The sequence below is a fragment of the Oncorhynchus masou genome, chromosome 32 (genome assembly GCF_036934945.1).
Source record: "Oncorhynchus masou masou isolate Uvic2021 chromosome 32, UVic_Omas_1.1, whole genome shotgun sequence".
NCBI lineage: Eukaryota > Metazoa > Chordata > Actinopteri > Salmoniformes > Salmonidae > Oncorhynchus > Oncorhynchus masou.
This window is the reverse complement of record NC_088243.1, coordinates 59,727,495-59,741,534: the sequence shown is the minus strand read 5'-3', so window position 1 is coordinate 59,741,534 and position 14,040 is coordinate 59,727,495. Positions and strand designations below refer to the sequence as shown.

General features: G+C 43.9%; 1 protein-coding gene across 5 annotated transcripts in view; it reads right to left on the bottom strand.

The window, feature by feature from the left end:
- The window catches only part of LOC135526342 (disks large homolog 3-like), a 146,918-nt gene that overhangs the window by 76,269 nt on the left and 56,609 nt on the right, over positions 1 to 14,040 (bottom strand). For 2 of the 5 annotated variants that reach the window (XM_064954643.1, XM_064954644.1), the window contains exon 1: positions 11,597 to 12,854. The exons of 1 other annotated variant lie outside the window; for it this stretch is intronic. In XM_064954643.1, coding sequence (XP_064810715.1) covers positions 11,597 to 11,974 — 378 coding nt within the window. In that variant the 5' untranslated portion in view covers positions 11,975 to 12,854. Of the gene's footprint in view, positions 1 to 11,596; positions 12,855 to 14,040 lie in introns of those variants that run through there. 2 more of the 5 variants (XM_064954639.1, XM_064954642.1) reach the window with 1 other exon arrangement.

Sequence of the window (14,040 nt, the reverse complement as noted above, 5' to 3'; positions counted from 1 at the left end):
CCTTATGACACCTTATGACATCGTATGACATGCGATTCATTGACACAAATATCCCTGCACATTCAGTGACCAACTCTAGGAGCCTGAGCTCTGTGACATTACCATGGGCCAATAGACAGACTGAGACGACTGAGATCAGGCAACGAATCCCAGGTCCAAGCCCATCCAGCCGTGGCTTTCCTGCTCCAAATATACATTTAGAGAGCCCCACTGGGGCATCTGCTATTACAAAGGCTTAATGGGAGTTCAAGTCGCTTTTCCTATTTCCTGAAGCAGCCCTTCTGAAAATCACAATGACTAATATCACATAATAAACTGCTTTTCTTCTTTTGAAACACTGCTTCTTTAAGCATCACAGCCCTTTCTTCACTTGTAATGAGTTTTGGGGGACTCAGGTTTCAAAAGGACAGTATCAGCCTGAGGTTAAAGAACCATAGTTAACCCTAAATGACAGACAACAGGCCTATACTGTACTTGCTAGTGGTGGGGACCAATATCGATCATTTGATTTGATATTATTTGATATGTTTGATATCGAGATGAGCGAGGCATATCGCGATATTGGTTTATTCTTCCTGTTAAACTACACTACTATGTAAAAAAACATACATGACTATTCCTGCATGCACAAAACCCTCTCAGAGACTTTTACATAGGCTCTCAACTTAGCTTACTTAAAGGAAAACTCCACCCCAAACTATCTTTCAGTATTTGTATTTTGAAAGTTACATATATTGAAAACTTAGGTGTTGAAAACAAAACATTTTGGGACTATGTCAACAATGGACTAATGAAACAAATACCAAACTATAGTTTTTGGGTGGAACTTTTCCATTAAAGGAAAAATGGGCTTAATTGACACAATGTCACACTTTTTTTCTACTTACCCAGAGACAGATTAACTCATGGAAACCATTTTTATGTCTCTGCGTACAGGAACAACTAGCATGCTAGCTGTTCCTTTAGACTTCCAGTCTAACACATTCAAACTGCACGCAGGGACATAGAAATGGTATCTATGAGGATGCTAAATTGCCAAAATGTCGAACTATCCCTTTAATTACCTGCTCATGGTAAGGTAATTAATTATTCGGACTGGTTTGGTAGGTTTTAGGCTGCCAGAATATACACACCCGGTCTAATTGGCAACCAGTGAACATTCACACAGTTGCAATGTTTCAAAAGTTTAATGAATTCCTATTGTATGTCAAGTGCATACTTGTGGTGTTTCCAGGTGGTAGTTGTGTGTTGCTCATAAAGTTGGGTAGGTTGTTTCCAGAGGCAGTTTGGAACTAGGTAGAGAGTGTTGCAACTTAGAACAGGCAATTTTTAAGTGCTGCACGCTTCAGCACTTGGCAGTTCCGTTCTGTGAGCTTGTGTGACCCTACAACTTCACGGCTGAGCCGTTGTTGCTCCTAGACGTTTTCACTTCACAATAACAGCACTTACAGTTGACCGGGGCAGCTCTAGCAGGGCACAAATTTGACGAACTGACCTGTTGGAAAGGTGGCATCCTATGACGGTGCCACGTTGTAAGTCACTGAGCTCTTCAGTAATGCCATTCTACTCCCAATGTTTGTATATGGAGATTCATGGTTGTGTGCTCGATTTTATACACCTGCCAGCAACAAGTGTGGCTGAAATAGCCAAATCCATTAATTTGAAGAGGTGTCCCCATACTTTTGTATATATAGTGTATACAGTGCCTTGCGAAAGTATTCGGCCCCCTTGAACTTTGCGACCTTTTGCCACATTTCAGGCTTCAAAAATAAAGATATAAAACTGTATTTTTTTGTGAAGAATCAACAACAAGTGGGACACAATCATGAAGTGGAACGACATTTATTGGATATTTCAAACTTTTTTAACAAATCAAAAACTGAAAAATTGGGCGTGCAAAATCATTCAGCCCCCTTAAGTTAATACTTTGTAGCGCTACACCGATGCAGAGGCGCTACACTGATGCATGAAGACAATTACATCAGTGCCCAATGAAGTTCTTATTGCTCTGCTGTGTATGGCCCGCTGAGCCCTGCAAGCTCCAACGTTGGGCTGCTGCCTGCTGACCATGTACTACTTAGAAACTTTGATAACGTAATATGGTAATCCACCATGTAATCTGGACAGGCCCCGCTTGTGCTAAAGCTTAAATACAGTACTACAGTACAGTCAGGGGACGGAGAGATGCAGAGATGACACCAGATGCTGGTTATCAAATATAATGTATGTTCAGCAGAATAAAAAAATGGAGATAAATTATATTCGTATACAGTATTGCTCATGCTCTGTAGTCTGAAGACATTGTGCAAGGCAGTATCTTAGGGGTCTTACTGAACACAGTGAAATACTCTGTGTAATACTACAGTGTATGAGGCACTAACACAAATCCAGGGGAGGAAAGGAAATATGAGTTTGAGAGCTGCAATCATACAGTGTAGACAAGACACTGACGGCCACCAACCTCTCCTCAAATATGGCATATTCACAGACACCCTAGATGCACAGAGGGAGAGGAAATGTCATAAATCCAGAAAAAGCTATGTCAAGGCTGGTGTACCCCATCTACAGTGCAATGAGAAGTAGGATATTAAGAATGGATTGTTTATATTGTTTGGAACCAGGAACGGTCGAGTTGTGCTCTCGCCATCTGTTTTATCTCGTTCTCCGTCTCTTTCTCTAGGCTGGGGATATCGGTCTCCATTTCCCAGAGAGAGAGGGGGGAGGAGATACTTTTTTAAGCACATTAAGCTCAATGGGTAGACACAGTATACTGTATATCCACTGGGCACTAATGACTGATAATGAACCAGGGGCCTGTTAAAGGATGGTCTGTGCTCTAGCATGGACATACTGTATGTTTGGATAACGTCAGTCACCCTCTCACTCATCTTGTCTTTTCACTGGGGAGGGAGGGGGGAGAGAGGGAGGAGGGATGAAGGGAGAGCGCAGTGTCAGGCAAACATATGCTTCTGTATGTGACTATGGTGCTTGTACTGTGTTGATCCCATTCGGAGTGGTTTTTCAGAGGCATAGTGACTAAGACCAATCGAAACAGCAATGAAAAACACAGACACTACTGGAATTGCGGTGAAAACATGAATAATTTAAACCAATTGCTCTATGTTAAACAGATGTGCAATCAACAGCAGGTTCAAAAAGACCTTCCACAGTTTAATTGTTAGATTTGTCAAAAGGAATCCACGTATTTCAACTATGGATCAACCTTCATCATTTAGTTTAATGCATTCAATTTGTTCAAGGCCTCATTTCGATGGCGGAAAAAAACAACGTATTCAGTGCGACTTCAAAGATAAAAGACGTGATTGTTTTGAAGGCGTAGCGGCTGTATATTAATGAAGCAGCACCTCGTGCACATCCTCTTAAAATGGCAGAGAAAAGCTGTGCTAATTATACTGACGCACAGAGCTGAAGCAGCCTGCTGAAACATACCCACACCATGTAGCTAGTTGATTGGAGCTTTTGATCTGGACAATGCATGAGAAAGACAGAAGGCAGAGGAAGAGATGAGAGGATGATAGAAAAAAAAATGGAGGCCAGCAGACCAAATGGCTAAAGGGCTGCTTGGATAATGCATTAGCGAGATCAGATGGCACTCAGTGCAACTACGCTACACATGGGAAGAGATGCACTGACTGCATCGCCAAATGTTGTCCTCACAAGACACAACTCTCCAGAAAATGGGAAAAGACATCCAAGTCTGATATTTCAGCTCTTCCCGCTTTAGGATTTAGTCTTCATTCTGCATCTCAATATTAATCTGAAAAATCAACACGTTTGGTGACAACAGCTTCACAATACTGCATGAATAACAGCATCCAGTCAACACTTTACTGTGAAGAATATTCCAGATCTGCAGGCCCTTGTCTACACCGCTACAGTATACAATACATGCATCCACTGGAGCCAGAGCTGCGTTTCTAAAATTACGAGCAGTGGAACAATAGCCCGAGCGCTGTTGAAAGCGCCCACGGACACCCACAAAAAAGGAGAGGAGTCAGAAGGCTTGGGGATAGGCCCAGTCTTCAGCGTTATCGATGTGATGCATGCAGTCCCGTGGCAGTGTGTGGGTGTTCTAGTACGCTCTGGCCAGGAGTTAGTGCTGCGATCTGAAGCATACCCAGCCAAGAGCAATAGAGGAATAGAACCCAGATAAGGCAACAGGAGATGACTGTTGAAGCTAGAAGTACCATACATAAATCACACAGCACTGTTTTCTGTACATATTATTCATTATAGATTATAGCAGTAGGGGGGCGAGACCATGTGACCGTGTCCCCCCCATCATCAACCAATGAAAGGCATCTTCCTCCTCCCTTATCTTCCTGACAGAACAAGGGAACGATGGTCCCATCGTTGAATCAGGAGTACAGCCCTGCACAGCACATTTGCGTTTCTAGGCCAGCCACTACCTTGATCAGCAAAACCCCCTAAATAAAACAAAGCAGGCAAGCAAACAAACAGCCCTCCCCTCTCTCCTATCCTCCCTGGCTGGCTGGCTGGGAGAGGCAGAGGGTTGGGCCCAGGCAGGGGCTCTGACAAACATCATTCGGATCACATGGCCTGGCCTCACCATACATGGCAGAAAGCAGGCAAGCCGTTATACACACATCATGTACATGCAGTACAAACAGCCCACACCAATACACATTTCATTCAATTCTGCAGTATAAGTTTTTTATAAACATATACTGCAGATTTGGTTGCATCTGAAAGGATATTTGTATTATATGTTGAGTCGAATATTTAGATTTACAGTAAGCCTAACTTGAAACAAAGCAGGTCCACCTCTCTGTGAAGGAAGTACTGCAAGTCCATGGGAGCTGCAGCAGCTTTTACAGGAGGTGTGGGAGGTGAGGTTAGGATCCAGGTGAGGTTAGACCAACACACCTGACTGTTCAAGGTCTACTACTTTTCTAATAGCTGTCAAATGATCCCCGTCACTCTGACGTCCACGTCTGGGCCGGCCTCTTCTCAACCACAGAATCCTTGCCCCCTCTAATGGTGTAGAAAAAGTTTACTTTTGTAAAAGTGCACATAAATATTGCAGCACACCTTGTCCCCTCTGTTTCACAGTGCATTTGCAGTGATTCACCGTGCTGCTCTCCTCCCTTGAATCTTTATGAGTCCGGTACATTTTGTTTTAGGCAAAGGTCTGTTTGAGATGGATGGATGGATGGATGGCTGGCTGGCTGATTACTCCATAATCTTATTAGCGATGACAGAGGTCGACCGATTATGATTTTTTCAACGCCGATGCCGATTATTGGAGGACAAAAAAGCCGATACCGATTAATCGGACGATTTTTACAATTTATTTGTAATAATGACAATTACAACAATACTGAATGAACACTTATTTTAACTTAATATAATACATCAATAAAATCATTTTAGCCTCAAATAAATAATGAAACATGTTCAATTTGGTTTAAATAATGCAAAAACAAAGTGTTGGAGAAGAAAGTAAAAGTGCAATATGTGCCATGTAAGGAAGCTAACGTTTAAGTTCCTTGCTCAGAACATGAGAACATATGAAAGCTGGTGGTTCCTTTTAACATGAGTCTTCAATATTCCCAGGTAAGAAGTTTTAAGTAGTTATTATAGGAATATTTCCCTCTATACCATTTGTATTTCATTGACCTTTGACTATTGGATGTTCTTATAGGCACTTTAGTATTGCTAGTGTAACAGTATAGCTTCCGTCCCTCTCCTCGCTCCTACCTGGGCTCGAACCAGGAACACATCGACAACAGCCACCCTCGAAGCAGTGTTACCCATGCAGAGCAAGGGGAACAACCACTCCAAGTCTCAAAGCGAGTGATGTTTGAAACGCTATTAGCGCGCACCCCGCAAACTAGCTAGCCATTTCACTTCTGTTACACCAGCCTCATCTTGGGAGTTGATAGGCTTGAAGTCATAAACAGCGCAATGCTTGACGCACAACGAAGAGCTGCTGGCAAAGCGCACAAAAGTGCTGTTTGAATGAAAGCTTACGAGCCTGCTGCTGCCTTCCACCGCTCAGTCAGATACTTGTACGATTGTATGCTCAGTCAGATTATATGCAATGCAGGACACGCTAGATAAACTAGTAATATCATCAACCATGTGTAGTTAACTAGTGATTATGATTGATTGATTGATTTTTATAAGATAAGTTTAATGCTAGCTAGCAACTTACCTTGGCTTACTGCATTCGCGTAACAGGCAGTCTCCTTGTGGTGTGCAACGAGAGGCAGGTGGTTATAGTATTGGACTAGTTAACTGTAAAGTTGCAAGATTGGAACCCCGAGCTGACAATGTGAAAATCTGTCGTTTTGCCCCTCAACGAGGCAGTTAATACACCGTTCCTAGGCAGTCAATGAAAATTAGAATGTGTTCTTAACGGACTTGCCTAGTTAAAGATTAAATAAAGGTGTAAAATCGGTGTCCAAAAATACCGATTTCCGATTGTTATGAAAACTTGATTAATCGGTCGACCTCTATTATGGAGTAAGTGTGTTGCACTGGAACCACGTCAGCTAGCTGGACGACTCTCCTCCCACGGGGCAGGGCACTGCAGGCTAGCCTGGTATGGTGGTTATACAATACCAAAGTTTGCGGACCGAGTAGGATCCCACAATTGCCTCCAGTATCTATTTCTTGCCTCCTACATATCTGGATCCACGCTGTGTCCCTACTGAATACACTGTACTGGATATTAGGGTCAAATGTATCCATTTTGTTTACCCAAATACAGCTTTATGTGCACACGGCAGCAAAGACAAACAGACTGACCTACTCTTTTATGTTTTATCACACCAAAATGCTCAAGGCTGAGATCCCACGAGTCTCATGTACTGTATAAAGTAGTACAATGTAGCAATTGCATTTTGCAAAAGCTATGATTAACACAAAAATGTGTAGGAATTCAGAGTATCAAACCAAGGTATCAAAGTATCAAACCAAGCACAGAACATCCCACACTGTCTGACACCAAGCTGACTCTGGATATCCAGTTCTGTAACCCCCGAGCATCCGTCCAGCACTCAGCCCCAGTGATTAGTCAGAAACAGGCACACACCCCCCCCTTTTCTACAGACACACACTGCATTTAGAATGACATCATTCTCTGAATGCCAATCTGTCTGGCCTTTAAGAGTCACCAGAGATAATAGGGTGGATGGAGTGGGGGAGGTTTGGCCCCCCTGGGATCCACCCCAACCCCATCTTTGTCTGGGGCGGCCTGTGATCAACATTCTCTAAAAAGGAGAGGCAGCGCCCCACCAATCAACTCTGCTACACTCACTGATAGACAGGCCTCACCACCAGGAACCTAGCTGCTCCTGTTTCTTACCTCTCTCTGTACCACTCCAGATGTACTGTTTGAAAGCTGTGCATTATTACTGGCTGTACATCTCAGGGCAGACAAACAGTGAAAACCAACCAACTAACCCCCCTCCTATGCTCCCTTCTCCTATCATCTCCCTTCCATCCATCCTATCCCATCCTCTTCTCTCAGAGGCCCCAGTGACAGCACGATACACTGGATATCTGCTGACATATGTTATATAGATTGGACATACAGTATCTTCCCCATCAGAGAGAGGAATATTAGCCAATGACAACGCTGACATGTAACGTTACATCCAATATATATGCAAATAGGCTCTTCCACATTAATAAGACACTTAAAAGACAACCATGAATGAATAATCTGTAAAAATGGCCAGGGTGTATGGATGGACCTCAGAATACATGTCATGAGAAGGCCACACATCTTGTCCTTCTTGCATGTTCCTGTAATAAGGACACTAACGCTCCAGTCCCAGTGTAGTGTAGCCATAGCCTATCATGCCAACATCCCCTCGTCCTTGCTCCCCATTTTGAGATCAGCTCAGAGATAAATCCCTCTTGATCTGATGAGAAAATTCCTGCGTTCTGATGGAGGCTGTCTAAATCACAACAGGGGTCTGAGCTCAAGACATCTGGGTAAAACGCCTTTGTAAGTCATCTCCTGTAATACTCCTTGGGCTGGACCCTGTTAGAGGCCTGGAAAATGACATCAAAATGGACAAAGTCTCATCACATTGACAAAAAAATGTACAAAGAAAATGTATATATTTGCTGTATGCACAGAGATTCCACATACTGTACTAACCTTGAAGATATGTGGCATGATGCAAACACACCAGATATGTGGATATAACTATCAAAGAAAAACTTGGACTAAAAGTCTGTTAATAACTGTTTATTTACTATTCAACTATTGTAGAAACATATAGTGGTTTGATCGTCGAAAATGGAGACATTGGAGAGCGAGCCAAAGTTTCAGTGAGCAGGAATAACAACCGTGACCACCAAGCGAGAGAGAGGCCAAGAGACATTTCTGATCCAAACCTGAGGCTCTCGACCGGAAACCACCTATGGGAGTGTTCATGATGTAAGCCCACACTCAACGCTCATGCATGATGCTGTATGTCCACAGAGCACCAATGATCTGGTAAACAATAGACCTACGACGGAGCATGGGGGACTGGGAGGGCATTTTGGAAAATGTTTAATATCTCGCTCATAATAAATAAAGTAAAATCCAATTAATATTTCAAGCTAATCATAGGCACAGAGCTGGAGAGCACACACAGACAGATTGGAGCCTGAGGGGGGAGGGAGAGCTCTGAGTGAAGAAGCCTCCCATTAGGCCAGGGTCTCCTCATCTCTCAAATGGAAATTCAACTGCTCATGTTTAAAGGAAATGCTCCTTTTAATCCCAACTGGCTTCATGTACATCCATCCATCCATAATTAACTTAACCAACCCCCTGACAATAGCCATTGACTGTAATCTTGCTTTCAAGGAGATATGGTGGGGAGGGAGGAGAACAAAGACGTGGTTAAATGGAAGGTAACATAGTATACTTTGGTTAGTTTGGAACAATTTCTTAGCCATTTTAGGAACTTTTTATGGAACGCTTCTGGCTATCAAAATCCTTTGAAAAAACCCAGATGTGAAAATATGTTAACCAACTGTAATCATGTATTATTTTGAGAGATTATGTCGGATGACTACTAATAACAGTTTCAGTTTCCCCCAAATCTTCCAAAAGATGCATGTATCAGAAAGATCAGTGTGGTTGTGTGACTGTGTATAATATGAGCATTACACATGTCCATGCCTGGCCTGGCGTCTTGTGAGGGCTGCGAATGGTGGTGGGGGAGGGGGGAAATTCCCACCCATGGATGTGCAGTGGGGACTGAAGGGAACAGAGATGCTCCAACGTCCATCCAAGGCTGTGCTTTGCCCACAGCAAGCAGAGGTGGATGGTGCTGTGTTGATGCTGTACTGGAGACTGAGAGGGTTAAAACCTGACCCTGTAGAGGGCCTTTTAGGAGGCTGAGGGACAGATGCTTGTCCACAGAGCCATGGGGCTCCCTCTCTCGCTCTCTCTCTGAGCATCCCCTCTCAGCACCACCAACTGCCTCCTCTTACATAATCCCCTCCCCCTCTCCAGGCCGGCAGTCTTTATTGGTTTAGTGCTCTCTTTTTCTACATTAGCGTTTTCACCTCTCTTTCCTGTCATCACTAATTCTTTCTCTGTATGTCCGGTGATGTTGTGGTTACAACAACATGGTTACATTGCAGATTATCACTGTTTGGATTTGTATGCTGTATTTTTACACACGTTGAAACGTCTCTCTGTACACCCAGACTTTCTCCTAATAAAGACCAGTGATAATGTGCAAATGCAATCTATTAGGCATTAAACCATCCCAAAGATCCTCTGACAGGATGACAGAAGAGTAGCAGGACCAATCATTTTAGCTCCATTGATTTCATCTATCAGGCTGTGGCTAAGTTGTGATGATGCATGCTCTAAATAACCCACCCCCTTCGCATGAATTGACAAGCCACTACATAAATGAATGAGCGGCTGAAAAACATTTCACGAGATATTGGCTCCAATTCATTTGCAATCTAGACATTACATTTACGCTGGGAATGAGCAGTTGGCAGGAGGATATTTGTACTGATGGTAAATAAATAAATCGACACAAAAATGCTTACGTAATCAAAACTGCCGTGAGGTTTTAAACGTGAGAAATGAAATCTGCCTGATTGGTTTGGGCACAGCTGACGGTGGATATGGACTGGTTAGAATATACAATAGATTATTATTACAGCACAATGTCAAGGAAGCAAATCGTAGGCTACCCGATTATGCTTCCTTTACTAATGAAACCTCTTCCTCCCTGGTTCTTGTAGGGAGACCAAATAGTAATATCAGTTAGGTTGCTGTTCATCTGTGCTCAGTAGAATTTCTCCAACATTGCCAATGAGATTTCAGCCTCCATTTTACCCCCACTCTGTCTCTCTCTCCTGCCGTTTTATGCTCTCTGCTCAAATAAATTCACACACATACACAGTAGCTTCAAACACCGTGTATATTATGGGACTAAACAGACACACACACACACACCCATTTCATACACACACAGTGGCCCTTCCCCCAACCCCAGCTCACTCTCATGTGTGCGTGCGTGCGTGCACACACACACACACACACACACACACACACACGCGCACCCTGCCTAATTACAGATTGTGTTCCTAGCTTTAGTCAAAAGAGAAATGTCAAGACTGAGACAAGACTATAAAGGAAATGGTAAATGGAGAATATAAAACATGTGCTGGTTTAAATGGTCCTAGTTACAGTATCATATCCGCCCAGTCGGATGGAGGCTTCTTCCCTTTCATCAGTCAGCTTGGTCCAACCCCTCCATCTCACCCAACCCTCCATCGCAGAGCAATGTACATCTTTTAAGGAATAACCAGCCACATACAGAAATAAGCCATCTAATGGAGTCTGTCTTTCTCCTCATTCTCCCCCTCCTCTCCTCCTAATCTCATCTCATCTTCTCTCTCTCTCTCTACAGGAAATCTGCCAGATGAGAGACAACCCTTTCATTAGTTCATCTGTGAGAAACATGCTTCATATATGTCAGGCAAAATGTATTTTTGTTAAGGGCCGATGGAGGAGAAACATGTGTCTGCATTGCAGCGTAATGAGCCGGCTTTAGCATAATTTAGCCTTCAATGAATATTGCTCGATCCCCGCTACACACTCTGTGGCTGTTGAATGAAAACGAATGCAGGGCTGTTTTAGTCTGTTAACATAGGCCTTTGATGAAAAGCAACAAATAAGCAATACTTATTCCCATCTGATCTTAAGGCATGCCATTTTTATGTTCAAGTGAATATAGAACACTAGGCCTGCTCTGCATGGTAGACAAATGAATACGAAACAGCCCACTACTCCCTAAATGAATGAATGAGTATGAACAGATGAACAGATAATCTGTATTAGAGCTGGGATGAAGCAGTGCATATGAGAGAGCTGAGGTTGCTCTCTACCACACCACAGCACAACAGGCTTCACCAAGACAGCTAAGCACCTCTAAAAAGGTGTACACATGTCTGTTTCAACCCAACAACCTCACATCAAATCCCATTCACCCACTGCCCCTCTGCCTAATCCCTACGCCCCCAGAGGCATGGGATAGATGGCCATAAGGCCGGCTGAGGAGGTTGAGGTAGTTACCTGGTCGTACCACTCCCGGTTGGAACAGGTGCATTCCGGCCACCAACCTGCTTGACCACCGGCGGTGTTGCCATTCACCTTGGGGCCGCCCTTGGATTGAAGCTTGGGGTTTGGGCCTCCGGGACCCCCGGAAGACATCATCTTGCCCTTACTTCTCCCCAGAGTGCCGCCTCCTCCTCCCATGCCTCCTCCTCCTCCTCCGCCTGAGGCTGGAGGCTGGGGTAAGGTCTGCCCGCCCCCGGGCCCGTACCCGGCCGGGTATCCATAGGGCTCGGTCTGCCATTCTTGGTACTGAGGGGCGTCCATCCTGCGCAGGGCGGCCATGCGGGTCACCTCGTAACATTCTGGGCACTTGCAGCAGTGGTGGTGTTTGTGCATGCTGGCTGTGCTGGCGCTGTGCTGCGCTGAGCGGCGTGGTGTGGCACTTTCTCTCTGCTGCCTCCTCAGATCACACGCAGCACGCTGCGATCGGCTCGCAGAGCGCTAATACTGACGCAAATAACACTAATCACAGCAATTCAACTGATTTTCCTTTTTTCTCCAAATCCTGTTACTTTCCTCTCTTCATTCCCCTCAGATGCAAAAAAAAAGAGCGAGGGAGGGGTGGGGGTAGCAACAGGAAAACCCAAAAATTCACAATGAGTATGTAGTCTTCCTTCCTCTTGACGTAGAAGATCAAAGAAAATAATATTGTATATGATCACACAATCAGAGACCAGCCCCGATGGTAGAATTTTCCTCTCGCCGCTCTTGTTTCACAGTGATATGTATATAAATTCATAGATATATATATTTATTTGTTTATATATTATATATATTTACACACACACAAATACATATAAAAATATGAATATAAACAGACTAGCACAAATACACAGATATATACAGAGATATATGTATATATATATATATATAAATATCTATATGCGTGTATACAAATATATATATAAACAATATGTATATATATAAATGATATCCTCAGATGAAATCGTCCTCTGTATTTCTCTTCCCTTTTTTCAAACCCGTTTTCTTCCTCCTGTTTCACCTCCTGTGTTGAGAAGCAGTGTTTTCTTTCTGTTTCTCTCTCTCTTTTCTCAGCCTGCAGAGAGGAGCTGAGCACTGGATTGCCTCTCAGCCTGCCTGCCCTAGATGTGGATTATACAGAGGGATGCGAGCAAGCGAGAGGGAGATGGAGCAAAAGAGAGCGAGAAAGACCGAGAGAGAGAGCGAGGGGGAGAGGGAGATACGTAGCAGCATCCCTCCAGCACCTCAACCCTGACAGCCACAGCCAATCAACTGGCAGCACTGCCATCAGCAGCAGCAGCACCAACAGGACTGAGCGCTTCACTGGCTGCTCTTAAAGGGACCATGCCACCAAAACCACATCGTTCACTGCCTAGAGAGGAAAGACACTGCCTCACACATGCAATGACTGTAACCTAGTCACATTTGTCCATCTCCTCCATATGTGTTTGGAAGTAAAAGACAGGAAAGATCATAACCGCTTTCTCTGTTTGTTCATTCCAACCCTCCGTGGGGATCCTCTGCCATTCGTCAGTGGGGATCCTCTGCCATTCGAATCCATGTTTTTCCTCGTTCCAATGCAGCCAAAATCCAACAGGCAACCTCTAATTTACAGCCCGGTTCCAGGGACTGGTCCCTAGGTGTCTATGGTCATCTCTGTTTCAATGATGGGAGCTTTGTTGTCTTGGGCCATTGATTGACACCCTCAGGGCTAGTGTCATGTATAGCTCTGAACATCTAGACATAATGTAATAATAAAACGGGTGTGGTTGCGACTCACATTCACATGACAATCCTATTGCATTTGGTATATAAAAAAATTGTAGGGGTGATTATACTAAAAGGTACCACCATTATTAGGCTTTGTCTTGTAATAAAGGGTGCCTACAAATCACCATACTAAAGATCCTTCTCGAGCCCTTCTGCCGATACCAATGTATTACATTTTCAGCAGGCCTTGAACAGCATTGAATAACATCATTCTGAACACCTAGATGAAACATAGCATGACCACCAGAGCCCTTTACTGACAGGTAGAGACCAGTGCAGTACATCTAAGAACCATTGGCTCACTGAAGAATCATGGGGGAAATATCTCACATGTTCACAATGATGACATCAACACATGTGTACGCAACAAACACGATTACACGCTTGGGCTTTCGAGTGGGCGGAGAAAGAGAGAGAGAGAGAGTGAGTGAGAATGCCGAAGAGAGACGGGAAGAGAGATTATGGGTGGATATGTATTTTCTATGTGTGTGTGGTTATGAGTTTTAGCTAGAGATAAATTCATAAGCTTGCACAAAGCAGAAGTGTGATCAGAGCTCCATCGAACAGACACTGAGGCTGAAGGTCTGTCTTTTGGATAACTGGTGTGTGTGTGTGTGTGTGTGTGTGTGTGTGTGTGTGTGTGTGTGTGT